General features: G+C 39.1%; 1 protein-coding gene across 1 annotated transcript in view; it reads left to right on the top strand.

The window, feature by feature from the left end:
* LOC136679215 (nuclear factor of activated T-cells, cytoplasmic 3-like) overlaps positions 1-19,452 on the top strand; it is an 87,241-nt gene that overhangs the window by 35,769 nt on the left and 32,020 nt on the right. The window contains exon 4 of the mRNA XM_066657619.1: positions 18,171-18,370. Within this exon, the coding sequence (XP_066513716.1) occupies positions 18,171-18,370 (200 nt within the window). The remainder of the gene's footprint in view (positions 1-18,170; positions 18,371-19,452) is intronic.

The raw sequence follows: 19,452 nt of genomic DNA on the forward strand, positions 1-19,452 counted from the left end.
TACAATATACTCTCCCCAACGTTTTCTTGCAAGCAGTGACTGAGTAAAAACGAAAGTACACAGAAGTACTGCCTTGCTGCATTTTTCCACTGTTTATGGTTTAAAACAGATGTAAATGAAAAATGATGTTAAAATCTAACAAATCTTGAAATAAGTTTGAATTCCTGAAACATTTGTGACACTAAATACAATATATACAAAATGTAACTATTGTATTAGTATTTCACTAAAAAAAAAACCTGAAACTGCAAGTTCATAGTGTTGGAGTGGATACAAAGTAAAAAGTAAAAGTTACTATTAAAAAGGTAATACGGCAGAAATATTGCAGTAGTTGATATTTTCAAGATCCACAATATTAATATTAAAGTTGAATCAGACAGAAAAGCCCCATTAGGAATACACTGATATCATTCTATATGAGGATTTCTCTAAGGCTAAAATTACAAAATTATAGCTGGTGATTTGTTGCCTTATAAGGAATTTTACAGTGTTTTCACTTTATTGTTTCTGTTAAAAGCAGTCAAATTGATAATTGACCTACTGGCTCTTAGTACATAGTAGCTCTTACTGATGGTAGCTCAAATAAACAAACAGTACCCACATTTTACTTGTTGTGATGTAAACAAATCAGTATGAATGCTGACAATGGTGGAAAGTAATTGTGAAAAGCTCAAAATATAGCATTTTTTAGCAACCAGTTGTAACAAACTCATTTAGCTCGTACTATAGCTGTGGGATTCTCTATGTATGTTGGGCTACATTTCTTTACTGTGTGGGTCATTCATGATAATATGACTTATTTTGCTTTTGTAAGATTTAATTTAAAACCGGATTACTGTGGACAGTTCAAATTATATATTCCTGTACTCCTCCGCTGATTGCTCCTTCCATTCAGAGCCTATCATTGTGTCTTGTTTCACTTTTAGCTCTTGTTTACCCCTCAGCCAGATGCACTTTTTTAACCTAAATTACTTAGTGTAAGTTACAGGTACAAGTATGAGGGCTGACCTGGAGAAGCAGTGAACACGCAGATGTAAAATGAGGACCAATTAGTGTCCTGTGTCATATGATACGGCAGATCAGATAGGTGCTCTTACCTGGGAGCTCTCTCACTACAGAACCCTCAGAGTTTTGGGGGATTTAATGAAGGTAAGGCAGCTGAGGAACCTGGCAACTAGTTTCTGAATATTTCATGGGCTTCAGGGTGATGGTCCTTTTGGTTTTGCCATAACAGTTGTGGTGCCATCAGGGGTACATATTCAGTACATTCAGTTAGGGAACATAAGTGGGCCATATTCTATATTAATTGTAGATTTTCATGTTATGTTGATTTCATACACCCCATTTCATCTCGAGGATTTATATTTCATGATTTTATTTTACACAGTTCTTTAATGAAATTGTACAAATAGTCACCTCTAGCATAAAGGTAGGAGAAGCTTGCATAAACCTTTCATGACAGCTAACATAATGCAAAACCCTAAACATCCTAATGAAAGCTTGTGACAGCCTGGTCAAAAGTATTACAGGGAAATGTCCTAACACTGGGTTTCTATAACGCAGCGTTTCTCAAAGTGTGGGGCGTGTAGGTATTGCAGGTGGGGCACCAGGAATCTGAAGAAACAAGTATTTCTTTACTAATGAACCTGTCTTTATTAATGCCTTTCTTTTGTACTCAGTAAAAGCAGCCACTAACAATGGATTAATTAATAGTCCTTAAACATACTAAAAGAACATTAGATAAAAGACCAGAAAAATGTAGCTTGCCTGGAACCAAAATATGCCTTTATTTGCCCTTTTATGTTGAAAATGCGGCACAGAGATTAAAACAATTTGGTCTTCTCTCAGACTTTGTTAAGGCACCTGTTCAAATATAAAGCTGCTTCAATCATCAGCTTCACTGGCCTCTGATTCACCGTCAGAGTCTGGTTTATAAAGTTTGTTTTTACCAGCTCTGGGTCTGAGGTCATTAACGAGAGCACGACAGATAACAATGATGGCTAATTACAGTTATGAAAGTGGCTTGTGTATAACAGAGGAGCATCTGAGAGTTAGTTAACGTTAATATGAGCTGTGTTCAGGTTGTGAGAAAGTGCTCTAAACATGCAGCAAGTTAACATTAGTCTTATTAGCCTTGTCCCAGACTGCACATTGCTGCACTGAATAGTATGAATATATATATATATATATATATATATATATATATATATATATATATATATATATATATATTATATATATCACCCTTATAAGTGTTTCTGTAGTGTAGTATGTAAAGTTCCATAGTGTTCCATAGTTTGGGACACAGCCTCACTCTCTAAATTTAATGTTAACCAAAGCTGTTCCACAGTATAATTAGTAGGCCAATTTTCTGTATTTTTGAATGCTTGAACATTGATGTTAATGTTGTATCTGGTGTTATGATGTTAAGCTACTGATTTAGAAATAGAAGTTGATGTTACTTTAATAAATTAGAAAATTTTAAACTTTCATTGTATTTTATTACTATTTTTGGGGGCCGATATGGTACAGGTGGGGCGCAGAAATTCCCCTTCGTCTGAGGTGGGAAATGATAGAAAAAGTTTGAGAACCACTGCTATAACGGATCTGATATAATATGCACATATAAAAAGACAATAAAATCGCCTGTTAATATGCGGATGACTTTTACTGATCATTGCTGACCAGGGACACACCATAGGCCTTGCTGCTAAAGCATCCATCAAAATAATTTGTTAGGAGAACACAGTTAAAATAAGTGTCAAATGCAGATTATATAATAGTAGAATTAGTTTATTAATTATTTTAACTGGAAATGACATCAACCGTAAATGTTGCACAGTTCTCAATAATATGAATAATATAAAAGAAATTATTAATTCTACCAGTGAGTTCAAACTTTTAAAAGCTGATATATTTTCAAACAGAACATTTGTCTTGTTTAAGACTATAACCTTAAGCTAATCAGATGTGACCTGTTTGGAGATATTTAGTTTTGAGTAATTTAAAGCACAGTCTGAGGATTTGGGCTTTGATTTAACTTTATGTAAAGCACATGTTCCCAAAATGTACCCCAGGGATTCAGTACAGCTGTGGTGTGTGTGTGCGTGTGCGTGTGTGTGTGCGTGTGTGTGTGTGTGTGTGTTTGTGTGAGTGTGTGTGTGTGTGTGTGTGTTGGTTTACATATGGCCGTCTCAATTTGCCAGTATCATAGCAGCTGATACGGGTATACAGGTCTGACAGTGTTTGTTTATGTGTGGATGTGTGTGAGCTCAGTGCGTAAACGTGGGTGCAAGTGTGTTTACTAAACATCCATGTGCATGCTCTCTGTGCCCCCCTCCGCACCTGGTGTGCCCACCTCTCTGAGCAGCTCAATGTTTGTCTGACCTCAGAGTGGATTCTGTGTTGTTATAAAAAACAGCAATACGTCGATCAGGTCTAGCATAAACAGGCCCTCTGGTTGGAAATGTGCTGATCCACTGTTAGTCATCAGAGGGAAATCGATGCCATTACCTCGAACTGAAGCTGAAATTGAGTTGGAATTGCACAGAGATTCTCTGGGTCTCAAGCTGTGTGCCCTAGGCCACTCTGGAGGGATATCTGGGGCTTTGATGTCATCATGTGACATCACAGCCTCCATCTGTCCCACATACATACGGTCAGCAGCATTCCTCTGCTTTGGTGTCTGAAGTTTGCTTCCCTTACACTGAGTTTTGTAAATGGAAAACCCTGGACAAAATAAGCCTTCTGGTGTTACAGTTACTACTGCTTCATGCGATGTGATGTACTTTTCATTGGCAACACACTTTGTCAGTGTGTCCGAAACCAATAACATTATTTACTTTTAATGGAGGTGAATGCAGCAGTTGTTTATTCCAATTTTGTAGATCTGAGGGTTTTGCCCTGACTGGGATGATACACATAGTGTATTTAGTTTAAAAGTACAGTGGAAATTCTGTCTACGAATTTGATCCTTTCTGTGACCCGGTTCATAAGTGGAAAAGTTCGTTCCTCGAGTCAATTTTCCCCATTTAAAATAATGGAAAAGCAATTAATGCGTTCCAGCCCCCACCCCGAAAGTCACCTGTTTTGCACTGATATATGTTTACATCCATCCATCCATCCATTATCTGTAACCGCTTATCCAATTTAGGGTCGCGGGGGGTCCAGAGCCTACCTGGAATCATTGGGCGCAAGGCGGGAATACACCCTGGAGGGGACGCTATATGTTTACAACACTCTCAAATTAGTAAAAAAAATACATGTAGCGTTACTAAAAATAAAACAGAAATACAGTGGTAAAAGTAATAAAAAAGAAATAAAAGTTTTAAGTGGTTACATATCGCTACCTTGAAGACGTGACGACAGTAATACAGGCACTGGCTGTATGACGGGAGGTGGAGGTGGGGGTGGGTGGAATAACGGAGAGTAGGTGGGTGAATGTGGGGAGACGAAGCGTAGATACGGCTTAACTTCACACGAATTTTGATGTCTGCTATTTACACTAAATTGCTAAAACTACAATTTGCTAATCTTAAAAGCTCACTCCAGTCTGGGCGCGCTGGGAGACTCATCTATTGGGGTCAGCGGCCATTTCCAGCCGCCGGCTCAGTGGAGGCTCGGGTTCGTTTCTAGAGTCGTGGTTCGTTGGTGGAGGCAAAAAAATATTCAAATGCCCAGTTCGTATCTTGGAAAGTTCATTAGTATAGGTGTTCGTTAGTAGAGGTTCCACTGTACTTAGTTTCAGTTTTTCAGCCAAGTCAGAAAACCTTCTTGCTCTCACTCAAAAAGACAATGACTACATCTCAATGATTAAAATCACTTATACCACGTACACAGTGTTATGTGATTATAAAATACATTAGCAGCTCAATATAAGAGGCCTTTCTTGTTTATAACGAGTTCCATTTTATTTACTCCGGTTCTAGAAAGTTTCATGCTGTCCATGTCTGGGATTGTATATTAAATATGTGTTTTAGGGAAAAACTCAAACAAATTTGCCCTGTGCGTACCGTACTGTGAATGTCAGTTTTAAAGCAACTGAAATCTTACCCTCAGTTTTAGCCTCCTGTGTCCTGTTATGTCTTCAACCATCTACTATTAACTTCTAATGCAACGCAAGATTTGTCCTGGCACAGCCAAGGTGTTTTAGAACAGAAGAAAGGTTTTGACCTGAATAGTTGTTCAGGCATTGTGAGTGAGCGAGTGAGCGTGAATGTGTGTGTTGTTGGATACATTTGTGTATTTCACCTCCACTTCTTTGCATTCCTCTATAGCTGTGTTCTGACACGCTCTCAGCTGTGGTTGTTAACCTCTGCTTCTGCTGCTGTATTCACTCAGTGAAGAGGGATCTGTTCCATTTGGCACTTTTTTTCCTGTGTGGGAATGTGTGTGTGTGTGTACAGTTCTCAGAGCAGACAAGGGTCTGCACATTTTGAGAGTTGCTTGATTTAGTTGATAAACTAATTTGTTAATGCCATATTGACCTTTGCTGTATTTGCCCTGCCCTTGTGCTGTCCTTGAAGGCTGTCGTGTGGATGTAGCTTGGCCTCAAAATCAGGGATATTTTTTGCACACTTTAAAAGTGTAGCCTTAGAAGATGTTTTAATTTTCTGCCTCTTATGAAGTAGTTTCATTTACAAAATCACCCTCATCAGTCCAGAAAATAAATATCAGTTGTCAATTTCAGTTTTATGTTGCAAATTCTTTTCTGTTTATTTTCTTTCAAAATAGTTTCAGACCCGTAGTGCTGAGGGAGAAGCTAATTAATTGAACTTTAACCAAAAGTGACATGGAGAACATCTAATCTGTCTTATTTTGCCTATATCAATTAAATCAACTTAAATATCTGTACATTCATTTTTTCCCTCTTCTGTTAATAGTCCCACACTGAGTGTCCTTGTACTGTCCCTTTAAATCCACTGCACATGTAGTCACATGATTGTGCTCCATCCAAACTGCCACATGGAAGCAACATGAAGGGAAACCTAAACACTGAGGCCTGACAAGCAACTTGAGCACTCTGTACTAAAGAAAAATGCTGCGTCTGTCGTTTGGACATGTTTTGACTTTAGTGAAGACAACACTGAACATAAAGAAGTCAAATGTAAACACTGATGAAAAGAAAAACCTTTTCAGAGACCAAAGTTAATCCCACCTGTCTGTTTGAAGCACAGTCACATTGCCAAATAAAAGAGACTGACAAGCTCAAGCAACATTATTCAAATATATCCCAGCTTTAATACTTGAGCATATTTACAGTATAAGCCTTGTATCTGAAATATGAGGGAAAAACATAACTGAGGAAAAATATTCAGTTAATCGTGATATTAATTTGCAGTCATATCACCCAGAACTAGGCTGTAGGAATCTTTTAGTCATGCTAATCTGATGGGGTTAGCTTTGGTATTATAAGAGGCCTTTCTTGTTTATAACAAGTTCCATTTTATTTACTCCGATTCTAGCATGTTTCGTGCTGTCCGTGCCCAGGACTGTATATTAAATATGTGTTGTATAGCCTTGTTAAGACACATAATGTTAAGTGAATCAGTGTGTATCTGCTCTGTACTTATGTGTGAAATTTCGTTGCCAGAGAAATGTGTGAGTATGCAGGTGTGTGTGTGTGTGTTCTCAGACATGTCTGTCGCTGTTTGTTTGTGTGTCAGTTACAGATAGAGTAACTGAAAAAGAAAGGACGACGTTAGGGACTGAAAACGTCAGAAAATCTGCATTAAACGGGAGCATAAATGACCTAATCTTACAACTCATTACACACACACACACACACACACACACACAAACACACACACACACACACACACACAAATAAACACTTCCCCCTTGGAGTTGTCTGGTTAATGAGTAAGAAGTATAAGAGGTCTGTGCAGTCACTTTGGGGCAAAATGGTTGTATGGAACTCGACAGTTACACATTTAACAATCCATTAATTTCAGTGCACACTTACTCATCCTATGAGCCTTGTATTAATAATGAGTTTGTTCCTAACAGCTTTTAATTTTGTGGGTGGCCTAGAATATTTAAACATTCAGACATTGCTATTGATGATCAGATTTTGATCACAAAAGCTTATTCAACACATCCCATAGGTTTTTAATGGAGCTCCATTTCTCCAAAGAGCACTGTTCCACAGTACAGTGCTAGGAGGCTTTAGTCCTGTAACGTGGTGACTCTGGGCTCATGTGAAGCTGCTCCGTATTATGAAATGTAAAATAATATAATAACAGCAACCCAAACTGTTGAAAACCCAAGCAGCTGAAATCCTATCAAGTGAGAATGGGAAAATATTTGACTTTCATAACTAGAGAAATTGGTCTCCTCAGTTCACAGATGTTCACAGAGGTGTAGAGAAGATGTGATACACAGTGGTAAACTTGCCCTGTCCCAACTTTTTTGGAAAAAGAAACATAACACAATTCTAAACACAAGTTTAGCATTTGCTGTGTTGCCTTTGTAATTTTTCCAATGAAATGTAGGTTTTAAATGATTTGTTTTTGCATTGAAAGTATTGAATTATTCTCTCCTGTTTCTTCTTAAACTAACCCCTTCGAAAAATAGGCTACAACTTTGTAGTTATGGTGCATTTTAACTTGTCCACAAACTTTAGGAAGTGTATTGTTGCCACTGAAACCTTATCTCGGAAACAGTAGCTGTACAGAAGAAGCAAAAAGCATGGCTGGCTTTTAATGGAAGTGAATATTGCAGTGTTTTGGTCTAGGTCTTTTTTGGACAGTTTCTATTCATTTGTTCTATTTTAAATTCTCACACGTCATAAACCACACCTCTTCAAAAATATATCTGAGGTTTTCCCGACAGTGGTGATACTGTATACTGTGAAAATGCCAAATCACTCACTGTTAATCTTTTCTGTGAAGGGCAGGGTGTGGTTCAGTAAAGTTATTGTATATGCATTATACCTGGGCTTTCATGGCTTTATTGTGGAGGGTCAATTTTCTCCAAAAAGAGAGGGTGGGAGGAAAGAAATGTTGAGAGTGTTGGAAAGAGAGAATAAAGAAAGAGAGAGAGAGAGAGAGAGAGAGAGAGAGAGAGAAGAAAATAAAGAAAAACCAAAAGCCTGGTATATATGTGGGTCTGAAGGCTGTAAGTAAAGCTGCCATAACAGCGGCCGTGGGGCTGTGTCGTACAGTAGCCAGACAAACGCCAGCGAAACAAAGTGACACTGTTTACTCCCAGTGTTTGGACTGGCCTGATTCACCGGACTGATCTAAGAGGAATGCTCCATATCTTCCTACAAGCCCCCCTTCCCTCCCTACCAGCTCGCTCTCTCTCTCTCTCTCTCTCTCCCTCCCTCTCTCTCTCTCTCTCTCTCTCTCTCTCTCTCTCTCTCTCTCTTTCACTCACTGTCACTCTTTCTCTCTCTTTCTCTTTCTCACTCTCACTCACTGTCACTCTCTCTCTCTCTCTCTCTCTCTTTCACTCACTGTCACTCTTTCTCTTTCTCTCTCTTTCTCTTTCTCACTCTCACTCACTGTCACTCTCTCTCTCTCTCTCTCTCTCTCTCTCTCTCTCGCTGTCTTGCCCTCTGTCCCTCTCTCTTTACTTCAGGGCTAGCGTTACAGGGGGCAAACCATAATCAGCACACCTGTTGCTAGGAAACATGTAAGTCCAGAGCCCATCTGGCTTAGGCATCCCTGTGTGTGTGTGTGTCTGTGTGTGTCTGTGTGTGTATGTGTGTGTGTGTGTGTGTTTGGTTGTGTGCATGCGCATAATTAAGCCAGTTAAAAACACACAGACACACACAGACTACCAGCGGTGGCATATACACATGAACCATGCTGCACTCCACAACCCCTGTGATGAAAGATTTACCCTAATATATAGCAGCACTTCTCTATTTCTTTGATTTCTGTAAATCTGGGTTTGTTGATTGTGGATTGATACCCATAGCCAGCCCCTTGTGATACTTTTAAATGCTATAGCTCTGAGTTGAGCTATGAGTGAATGATGGGTAGCAGTGTGTAACAATTCCACTTTCCACACTTTGGGGGCATGAACACTACAGTACACTAATGAGAGTCCTTGAGCAAGCTGCCTGACACTGCATTAGCCTCAAAGGTCTAAGGCGTCTAATCCAGCATTTAAAAATTATGTATTACTGATTCTCTTCTGTTCACATTTTTACCCAGGTCCATCGCTGTGTTATGATAATGTGTTTATTTATAGGTCAGCATTTCAATTTCATTTTATTTCACTTTCATTTATATATATATATATATATATATATTGGATTGATCTAGGTTTCATAGAAATATCTAGGTTTTTAGCTCTAGGAAGGTGAGAGGTAACAGAAGTAGGCCAGGGGTTGGGTTTTGTGTGGCATGTCCAGTGTGTCTTCTCAGGACCGGTGTTAAATAACAGCAATATGAAAACCAAGATGGCCGACATCAGCCCAGAGGATATCCAGTTACAGCCACGCAATGAGTTTGATGCTACTGTCATGCTGTGTTCACATGAGTCAGAAACATCAACAAAAACAAGCCCTCAGCAGTTCATAAAAATCTGTTTTGGAGGAATTGCATTTCTCAACAAAAAGTACACTTTAACATTCATGTTACATATCTCAGACAAGAGGAGGTTTCTTAGCAATATTACTTTAGGGTTTATTTGAATTTCAATTTTCAATTTTTTGTTAATTATCTTGTAATTGTTGTTTGGCTGCATCTGTCCAATTACAGCACACCCACTGTCCAACTCCGTCCACAGTGTCCAAAAAACTCCTATGGAAAATACTGACGAATTCTCTCAAGAAATTTTAGATACAAAGACATAAAGTCAAAATATTGGAATTTCCCCCAAACTTTATTTTCTAAAATATTCTGACTTTTTTCTGACTCATTTGGGGAGTGGCCTCAGGTCCAAACAGAACCAAGGCCCACCCAGTCAGCCATAGTTAATTCACAGAGAGTCACGTGATGTTAAGTGAAGCGCATAAAGTGCATCACCCCAGATTGACAAAATGAAAGTAAACACCCCTAACCTGCACCACCCCACACTGTTGACAAACTACACTGGACCCACACCACTGGTTGTAATTGCTGTGGAGCTGCAGCAGGTAGTGTGACTGTCACACAGCTCCAGGTTTCCTGCGATCGTGGGTTTGAGCCCCACTCTGGGTGACAGTCTGTGAGGAGTGTGTTCTCCCCGTGTCCGGTGTTCTGGTTTCCTCCCACGGTCCAAAAACACATGTTGTTAGGTGGATTGGTGAAAAACGTGTCCATAGGTGTGAGTGTGTGTCACCCTGTGGAGGACTGGCGCCCCCTCCAGTGTGTGTTCCCACTTTGTGGCCAGTGATTCCCGGCACACTCCGAACCCACTTGGACCCTGAACTGGATAAGTGGATAAATTACAGACAACGAATGAATGAATGAATTTTGTTATCGTTATGTCAGCAAGTTCAGAATAATTTTTACAGCACTCCTGATAAATCCAGGGGGCGCCACCCCATTTGAAGAAGACTGCTCTACATGACGTTAAAGGGAATGTCATATTGTAAATGAAATATTAACATTTAAGTTGAGCTTCTTGTCAAGCCAGTGTTCAGTCAACTGCTCTGTCTGTTCTTTACTACTCAGTTTCACCACTCTGGTTTTTTCCTTCATTTTTAATCCCTTTTTCATTTACACACTCTCTCTCTCTCTTTCTCAGCTGAGTTGTTTCCCTGTGTTGCTCTGTAGTTGCTATGGCGAGGGTCAGCCACTGCGTGTGTGTGCATTCGTGAGTGTAAATTTGTGTGTGCATTCATGTGCCTGAAGGGGGAGGGGAGGTTACACACTCAAGGTCACACACACACACACACACACACACACACACACAAAAGTAGTGGCCCCTGGCCCCATAACGCACTGTCACTGTTTAACAGTCAGTGTGAACTGGACACTGAAATCTCTTTCGCACTGGACATTGTTGGGACATTTTCACAGATAATGTTCAGATGTTTAGTCCTATAAGTTTCCAGTTTTTAACCAACATTCACATTTATTAAAACATATGCAGACATGGAACAGAGGCAGCCATAAATATATTTTTATTTGTTATACATTTTATTCAGTTATTATGTGTAAAATGAGCTTAATCTGTGATTTCAGTGTCTTAATCACTCGGACATCAAGCCAATATCACTCAGTCTCAAACTCGCTCATGTTTAACGAAATGCTGCTCAAGAGGTTCTGTGCACTGCTTTGCATCAGTGACAATGTGTGACCTTGTGTAAACTTTCATGACAATTTGAATATACAGAAAGGCTAACTTAGCCCTGTAGAAGTCACTGTAATTTTCAGTAATGTATTGACTTCTGTTTACACATGAGTATTCTTTTGGGTATAGTCCCGGTTCTCATGCAGATCAGTTGAACCATTTGCAGTTTAATACCTGGGTAAAATGCATGTGTGAACTGGAGGGATTTTTCTTTTTTTTTTTCTTTTTTTTTTTTGATTATTTTTTTAAATATATTTTTTTGTCATTCTCTGAAAAGTTTCATAGAAGTCTTGAATTTTAATCATTTCAATATAACACCAGTGTGCTGTGAAGATAAAAACACAAGCACAGCTAACAGGTCATTTGGAACACATTCAGTTTTCAGGCCTCAAGCCAGAAAAGTGGATACATTCAGCTTAAAATATAAAGTACAGTAAAAAAAATGTATCTGTTAAATCATTGCTCCTGAAAATCAAGAAATTGAAATGATATATTTCCTCTAAATAAGTCAGCTTTAACTGAGAGGTCTGTTCAGCACCACTGTGTTTACACACTTTGTGTGTGTGTGTGTGTGTGTGTGTGTGTGTGTGTGTGTGTGAGAGAGAGAGAGAGAGAGAGAGAGAGAGAGAGAGAGAGAGAGAGAGAGAGAGAGAGAGAGCATGCAGACCTGGGAGGTTGGGCAGCTGTTTGTTTAAACATGGTCAATATACATACACACCCACCCTCAGCTGATGGGGGAAGGCCTTATACAGCAGGAATACACACTAGAGTTAATGTCACGTGTTTGTGTGTGTGTGTGTGTGTCCTCCTGTTCACTCCAGTTCGGCTGGTATCAGATTGACATCAAATACCCTAAAGCTGCCTCTACGTTCTCTCTCTCTCTACCCCCCCACCCCCACCCCCTCTCTCTCTCTGTGTTAGTGTATGGTGTGCTGGTACAAGTTGATCCGACACAGCATTGCTGATGAAATTCTTAAACAGTGTGTCCATTCGCTGTCCATTCTGTTAGACACCCCTACCTCATTGGTCTACCTTGTAGGCGTAAATTCACTGGACACAGGAAGCTGGACATTTTTGGTTGGTGGGCTATCCTCTGTCCAGCAGTGACACTGATGTGTTTAAGAACTCTAGCAGCAATTTTGTGTCTGATCCACATACCAGCGCATCACACACTACCATCTGTGTCACTGCAGCACTGAGAATTATTCACCATCAAATTAACACCTGCTCTGTGGGGACTTCTGGGGATCCTGGCCATTGAAGAGCAGGGTGAAACAAACTGACTACCGTCTGTAGTTGTAGAACTACGTATGGTCAGTGGAGTTTATGAAGTGGATAAAAGTAAAGCCATATAATTTTCCCTTGCTATGGGCCCTTTAAAACACATAATAGCAAACATACTTGGGCCCCTCTGTTACAGCTCTGTCTCCTAAGTCCTGTCCATCTTTCCATCTGATACACTTATTCTTTCTCTCTATTACTGGAGCTCAGCAACAGATGCAGTCCACAACCAGACGCCTTTATTTAGCCTTCAATATGTAACGTTATCCAGAGGTGCTATTTCTGCCCCAGTTAACTTAGTCCAACAGTGGGACATGTGACAGCTCTAATGTCACCAGTTTAATTTAACCTGATGAGGAAGAGGGAGGACAAAGACAAGAAGTTTAAGGACAGCTACAGGAATGCAGACACCATTGTAATAGAGCACTTTCTGTATCTGTTTCTTTTGCAAACAAAAAAAAACAACAAATCTCTCTGTACCAAGGTTGAGCTTTAGATTTTTAACAATACCAGCAGATTTTTATAGCAATATCTGTGGAAACCGCAGTATTTCCGCCCAATAGATACTATTATAGCTACAAATCTGAGGTGAATGAAGAACAAGGGCATGATGACACAAACCGAGAAAGTAAAGGAGCAGCTAAAGGGAGGGACAGAGAGAGGCACAAAGCAGAGAGAGGTGCAGAAGGACACATAGTGACAGGATATGGTGAGACCTGTAAAGCCTCTTACAGACTGTAGACAGAGGCCAGAGAAAAGGCTTTAGCTTCAGAGAGGAGGCCTACTGCTTCCTGGAAGACACATTTCTCTTCTCTGTGGAGCTTCTTTAGAGGTCAGCAACCATGGGAACTGACCACTGGCTGAAAGAGTGGCTACATTTGCTCAGCACAGTAACCAGTGGGTATATGTGAATAAACCGTTTATTTACTTATTTCATGAATTTTAATGAGAATTTAGTAAATGGACTATGATTGATTGATTTATTGTTCTTTAGAAAATGATTCAGTGTTGTACGGAATCTGAAAATGAAATCCAACCTTCATTGTTTGAATCAGAAAAATATATTGAGGTGAGAAATATGATTCTTATCATTATCTATTTCACAAAAGACTCTGAATGCTCTCTCATTCATAATTCTTTAAACTCACATATATTGTATGATAAATAAAAATTATAGTGATCATATCTTGTGTAGGAATGCAGGTTCGGTCTTTCATTCATCTTCTGTAACACATTTAAATAGATCAGGTTTGCTGTGGATTTACAATCTGCTTAGAATCATTGGATGGAAGGCAGGAAAACACTCTGGGCAGGGCATCAGTTCATCACCGGGCATCACATGCTCTCCCAGTCACTCAGACACTGACACCTATGTACACTTGCATAGCCAGGTCTTTTTGGACTGCAGCACCTGGAGGAAACATGTGGAGAGCACCTCACAGACAATGACCCGAGGCAGGAACTGAACCCACAACCCAAGGACACTGGAGCTGTTTGGAAAAAAACACTGCCTGTAATGTCACTGTGACGCCCTCAAAATATCATCCAAAACGGAACCAAAAATGTCCAAAAAAATTTCACTTTCCCTCTGTAAAATTCTAATTCTAAAAAATAACTTTACGACTGATGTGGTTTTTTGTGCTCTGCTCGTAGCAAGAATAGTTCTGGGGTCAGAGGCATGAGCCCTTCATCTCTGAGCTCCACAGGGCATGACTTCAATCTCGCTGCTCAGTCGTTCCTGGACATTAATAAATGTAATAAATGTAGCTTTGCCATGACCCATTTGAACCTGGCTAGTTTCAAGGCGCACAAGCTTGTTTATTTGCTCTGTCTTTTCTCTCTCTCTCTCTCTGACTGTTTCTTACACAATACACAGCATGGAGATTAATTGGGCCTGAGAGTCTGATGCTGAGAGTAAGGGTCCCTCCACTGAAATAAAATCAGATGCCCTCAGACACACATTTGGTGGTGGGGATCAGGGGTCGTGTGGTTTTTGCAGACCCCCTGCCTCTCTGCAGGCCTGTAGACACACCTCCTGCTTACTCTAGACTGCCCCATTACCCAGCGGCCTGCAGTGCAGTTACAGCTAACAGGCCCAACAAAAAGCTCTCTGTGTTTTCAGCCCTCACCTCAGTGCCCTGCTAACACCACTGAGCTTTACAGGAGCTCAGTTTGTTTTCACTTGCCAACCCTTTCGCCTGCTGTTCTCAGTCTATAACTTGTGTGTACATACGTGTGTTTGTGCGTGTGTGTTTGTGCCTGCAAGAGAGGGGGGAAGAGAGAGAGAAAGTGAGAGCATGTGTCTGTGCATCAGAGCGATATGACATATGAGGAAAATAATGCACTATAGTATTTGTATTGCTACAGTACTACGTCTGACACCACACTGATGTTTCTTTTGATAACAGCTTCAGCGAAATGTAAAACAGAAAAGTTTTGATGTGTAAAATAATGGAGAAATATTTTTAGGAGACTATTCAAATATATGCAAATTTGTAATATTGACCATGCTGAGGCCTTTGTTCAAAAAGGTCACTGAAGCTCATGTTCAGCAGACTTGATCTCGTCATGAATGGAGCACAAGACAGTGCTTCCAGTCAGAACAGAGCTCGTTTACAGTAATAAGTGACTAAAATAGGATATATATACAGTGTGAATCAAAAGTCAGAGGACACTCTTTTATTTCAGAAACCAAAAGGAAAAAAAAAATATCTGAATTAGAGGTGGGCGATATTTTAATATTACGATATTTCAGGGTATTTTGTCTATAACGATATTCTTGGCGATACGAAAAAAGACACTGAATAATAATTTTATTCATTTCAAGAACACCCTATTTAAATGAAACACATATTATATTAATATTAATTATATTAAATCAATAATATATTAAATTATTCATTTTAATTATATTATTAATTAAGAAATTATATTTTAGTACAAATTTCAAACAATCAGAAGAAATTTTGTTTATTTTGTAAACAACTAACTTTTTTAGTTATTTTTTTACTGTAAGTGTAACTGTAACAAGATTCTGACAATTTATTAAAAATATTTACAATATTGATATTTTATTTCCAAATCACCTCCACATGACTGAAGGCTCTCGTCTTATTGAGCAAATTTTTGAACGCAAAGCAAATTTTCACCGTACCTATTTCTGTGCCTAAATGACTCACGTTACGAGTGTACACCATGCATGACATCATTACGTAAACAAGTCAGAATATAACGATAATCAGTATATTGATTTTTTTTTATCATTTAAAAAATGTTTGCAATATTATTGCACAGCCATACTGTAAATACCCTGGCAAGTAATGGGTGAGGGGGCCTATCTTTCATGATCAGCGCAATCTTCAGTCAGAATGGATGGGAACAATGTGTCCAGTAGCAGTGTCAGGTAGCGATGAGCATTTAGGGTCTAGTCAAGCCTGTAAGAACAACAAAATATTTTCTGTGTTGATAACTTTTAAACCACAAGAGATATTGCAACTCTGGTTTCTGAGACAATTCTTTGATATGCAACATGTCCACATTCTCATTGGAAAAACTTACTCTGATCTTTCTCTGGCTTTCAAGACGGCGGCCATGTTCCAGACATAAGTTATGCCCCACCAGCCATTACTTGCTGGGGTATAAAGATATGTCAAATGTAGTAAAAAATATCTTGGTGAATAGCTTCAGCTTTAGGCACTCGAGGTTAACTCACTGGCAGTGCTTGTTTATTGTGGATTTTTAAATAAGTGGTTCTGGAATCTAAACTGCTGCTAGGAAAAGTCAATAGTGTGAAGCATATCATTTTGTCAGTTTGTATTTTCCTCAGGAACATGTGTTTCCAGCAGCAATTACATGTCACAGCGTACAGAAACCACATTTATACCAACTTCCTCTCCTTCTTTCCCTCTCTCTATCACTCTCCTTCCCATCCTTCGCCATTTTCTCTCTGTCCAGCATCAGATCTCATCTCATTCATGTGTTGCCTAGAGCTACACACACATTCACACCTCTCTCTCTCTCTCTCTCTCTCTCTCTCACACACATACACGTTAATGACGTTAAACACATTTCATTCAGCTGTGTACCGCCGTGGTTGGCTGAGTCTCAGTTAGCTGTGATTTGGGCCTCTCTGTGTCCCTCTCACTCTTTCAGTCTCTCACTCTCTCTCACTTTTTCTCTCGCGCTCTCCCTCGCTCTCTCTCTCTCTCTCTCTCTCTCTCTCTCTCTGTCTTTCCATTCACATTGGATAGGGTTTGCCATCCTATATTTACAGAGCTTGCCAACCATAACATTCCAATAAAATGGGGTTGTATGTAGCATAGGTTTTTGCCCCAGGTGTTCTCCTTCCCTGGCGCTCTCTCTCTCTCTCTCTCTCTCTCTCTCTCTCTCTCTCTCTCTCTCTCTCTCTCTCTCTCTCTCTCTCACACACACACAAACAACCCCACTGGTTTGTGTTATACTCAGCTGTCTGTTAGGCTTGTTGGCAGGTTAAACACACACACACACTGTCCTTCAGAACTGGCAATAAAAAATGTATTTGCATGCAATGTCCTTTTATCAATTGACGTTTACTTTTTATTTACTGAATTTTAAATAACAGGGAGAAAAAAATAACTGTACAAAAGTTAATATTTATTGTTTTTGCCTCTATTAAACAATCAGAAAAAATCCACCTTTATGTATGTTCCCTGTAGAGAATGCATCAACTTGTTTACACTCAGAATGTAAAAAAATTCATAATTCCTGTCTAGGATTTGGGGTGCATTTTCAATCATTTTCAGACTTGCAGGGACCCAACATGATTCTCATGATTAAAAAAAAGGTTCAAATCTAGCAAAATACAGAAAAATTATTGTTCTGTTTCTGACCTTTTGTGCCACAACTCATTACACTATCTTTTCTATTTTGGCTGTAGTGTGTTTGAGAAACATTTTGGAACAGTCAAACTAAAGTTCATGATCAAGGTTTGAGGAAGGTGATGATGTGCACATGTGGAGTTTTAGTTAAAGATGAAAAACAGGAAAATATGATATTGTAGCCGAGACATGTTCCAGAGCTAACAGTGTGCTCTGCTTTCCAGATGCTTCATTCAAAAGGAGTACATATAGCTTCCAGTTGGACATAAATGATACAAGAGAAAACAAACCCAGCCAAATTTTAATTAAATATACAATTTGAAGTACATTGAAATGTTTATAAACCACCTTTCATTTATTTTGTTTGTAGTCAAACAGTCATTATTCAGTACATATGTCCATTATTTTATATGTGATAACATAAAGATAGAAAAAAGAGATTTTATAAAAATATAGAGAGAAAATCCTTGCAAGACCTTCTAGACTCTTAAAATTGACACTATGGGGTTAAACTCTAATATGTTTGAATGTTTGAGATTACATGAAGAAAGAAAAATAACTTCTAGGACAGAAATTCAGGTTAATTTCAGTTGAAAGAAAGCCTTCTGAATAAAATTGTACCCAAAGGGCAGACACACCAAATACAGAAGTAAAAAGAAACTGAAAAAATTGGTGTTATATTTGATTTCTAAATTATCTTTTACATTCTTGAACCAAACAGGTATTTTGACTGGCAGTTAAATAAATGAAGGGTTTAACACAAAACTCATTTTATATTTATTTCATTTGTCTTTGTTTCAGCTCATCGGCTACAATGACAAGCCTGTGAACCTGCAGATGTTCATAGGGACGGCAGATGACCGCTACTTGAGGCCTCACGCTTTCTACCAGGTTCATCGCATCACAGGCAAAACCGTGGCTACGGCCAGCCAGGAAATCATGCTCTCCAGCACCAAGGTCCTGGAGATCCCCCTCCTTCCTGAAAACAACATGTCTGCCAGGTAACTACAGAAGAATTACTCTGATGCGTATACAACACACACACACACACACACACACACAGTAAACCTCACATTCAAAGAGCTCTGTAATGTCTTCCACTGTGGCTGATCTCTAATTGGAACCAATAACTAGTTTGACTCCAAGGAAAATTGTGTGGGCGTCTGGCTAAGCAAAAAAACATGATTCTGTTTTCCATGGTTTTACAATCAACATTCATAAGTCATAAAAAATGTAGATGGTCTCTTATTTTATCTGTAGAAACCCTTTTTTCTTATTTAAGCCTTAAACGTGGCTGCTTGGACATTTTTTGGTATTTGTATGTGTCAATTTATGAAACAAAACACTCTGTCAGAAATCTTCAAATCCAGATGCAGATTCCAGGCCAGGATTGTGCAATGGCTGGACAATATGACTAAACCTGGCCAGTCAGGTGCATTAACAATTGCAGCTGTAGTGTCATACCAGCTGGCCATTTTAAAATCCAGGCCTGGAACCTGGATCCAACTGCACTATACCTCTGCACTATGTACTGTAATCCACTCAGCATATAGTTTATTTCATAACTGAAGGCACTGCCTGTAACAGAATGACAAGGCAGTGAAAATATCAGAGCAATAACTATCCTAATTCTTACTGATTTTAAAGGGGTTTAGGCTAGCATCAGTCAAAATATCCTCTGTAAAAACATGAAGTGTTCTTTAAAGGCAGTGTTCATGGTTTTTACATATATTGCTGAGGATATTTATTCACAATTTGCTAGCTCTCTGGTCAGTTTGCACACTGGTCCTCCACAAATGGGTAATACCGACTTATTTTTGCTGTTGCAGTTACATTATTTAAGACTGACTCCAAATGTTGGAAACCACTAACTGCATGAAAGTAAACACAGACTAAACACAGATTAAAAATGACACAACTTGAGATACAAATGAGTTTCTGTGGTAGTTCAAACTGTGAATAAAATCTTATAGACTTCAGCCACGTAGAACCAATAGTAGGTAGTTTTTTTCTCAAACGTACCGTTTCACAAAAGATGCAGAGTTTCTGAACATAAACAATTTTAGAACAGTAGTTTCTCTCA

The sequence above is a fragment of the Hoplias malabaricus genome, chromosome Y, assembly GCF_029633855.1.
Source record: "Hoplias malabaricus isolate fHopMal1 chromosome Y, fHopMal1.hap1, whole genome shotgun sequence".
NCBI lineage: Eukaryota > Metazoa > Chordata > Actinopteri > Characiformes > Erythrinidae > Hoplias > Hoplias malabaricus.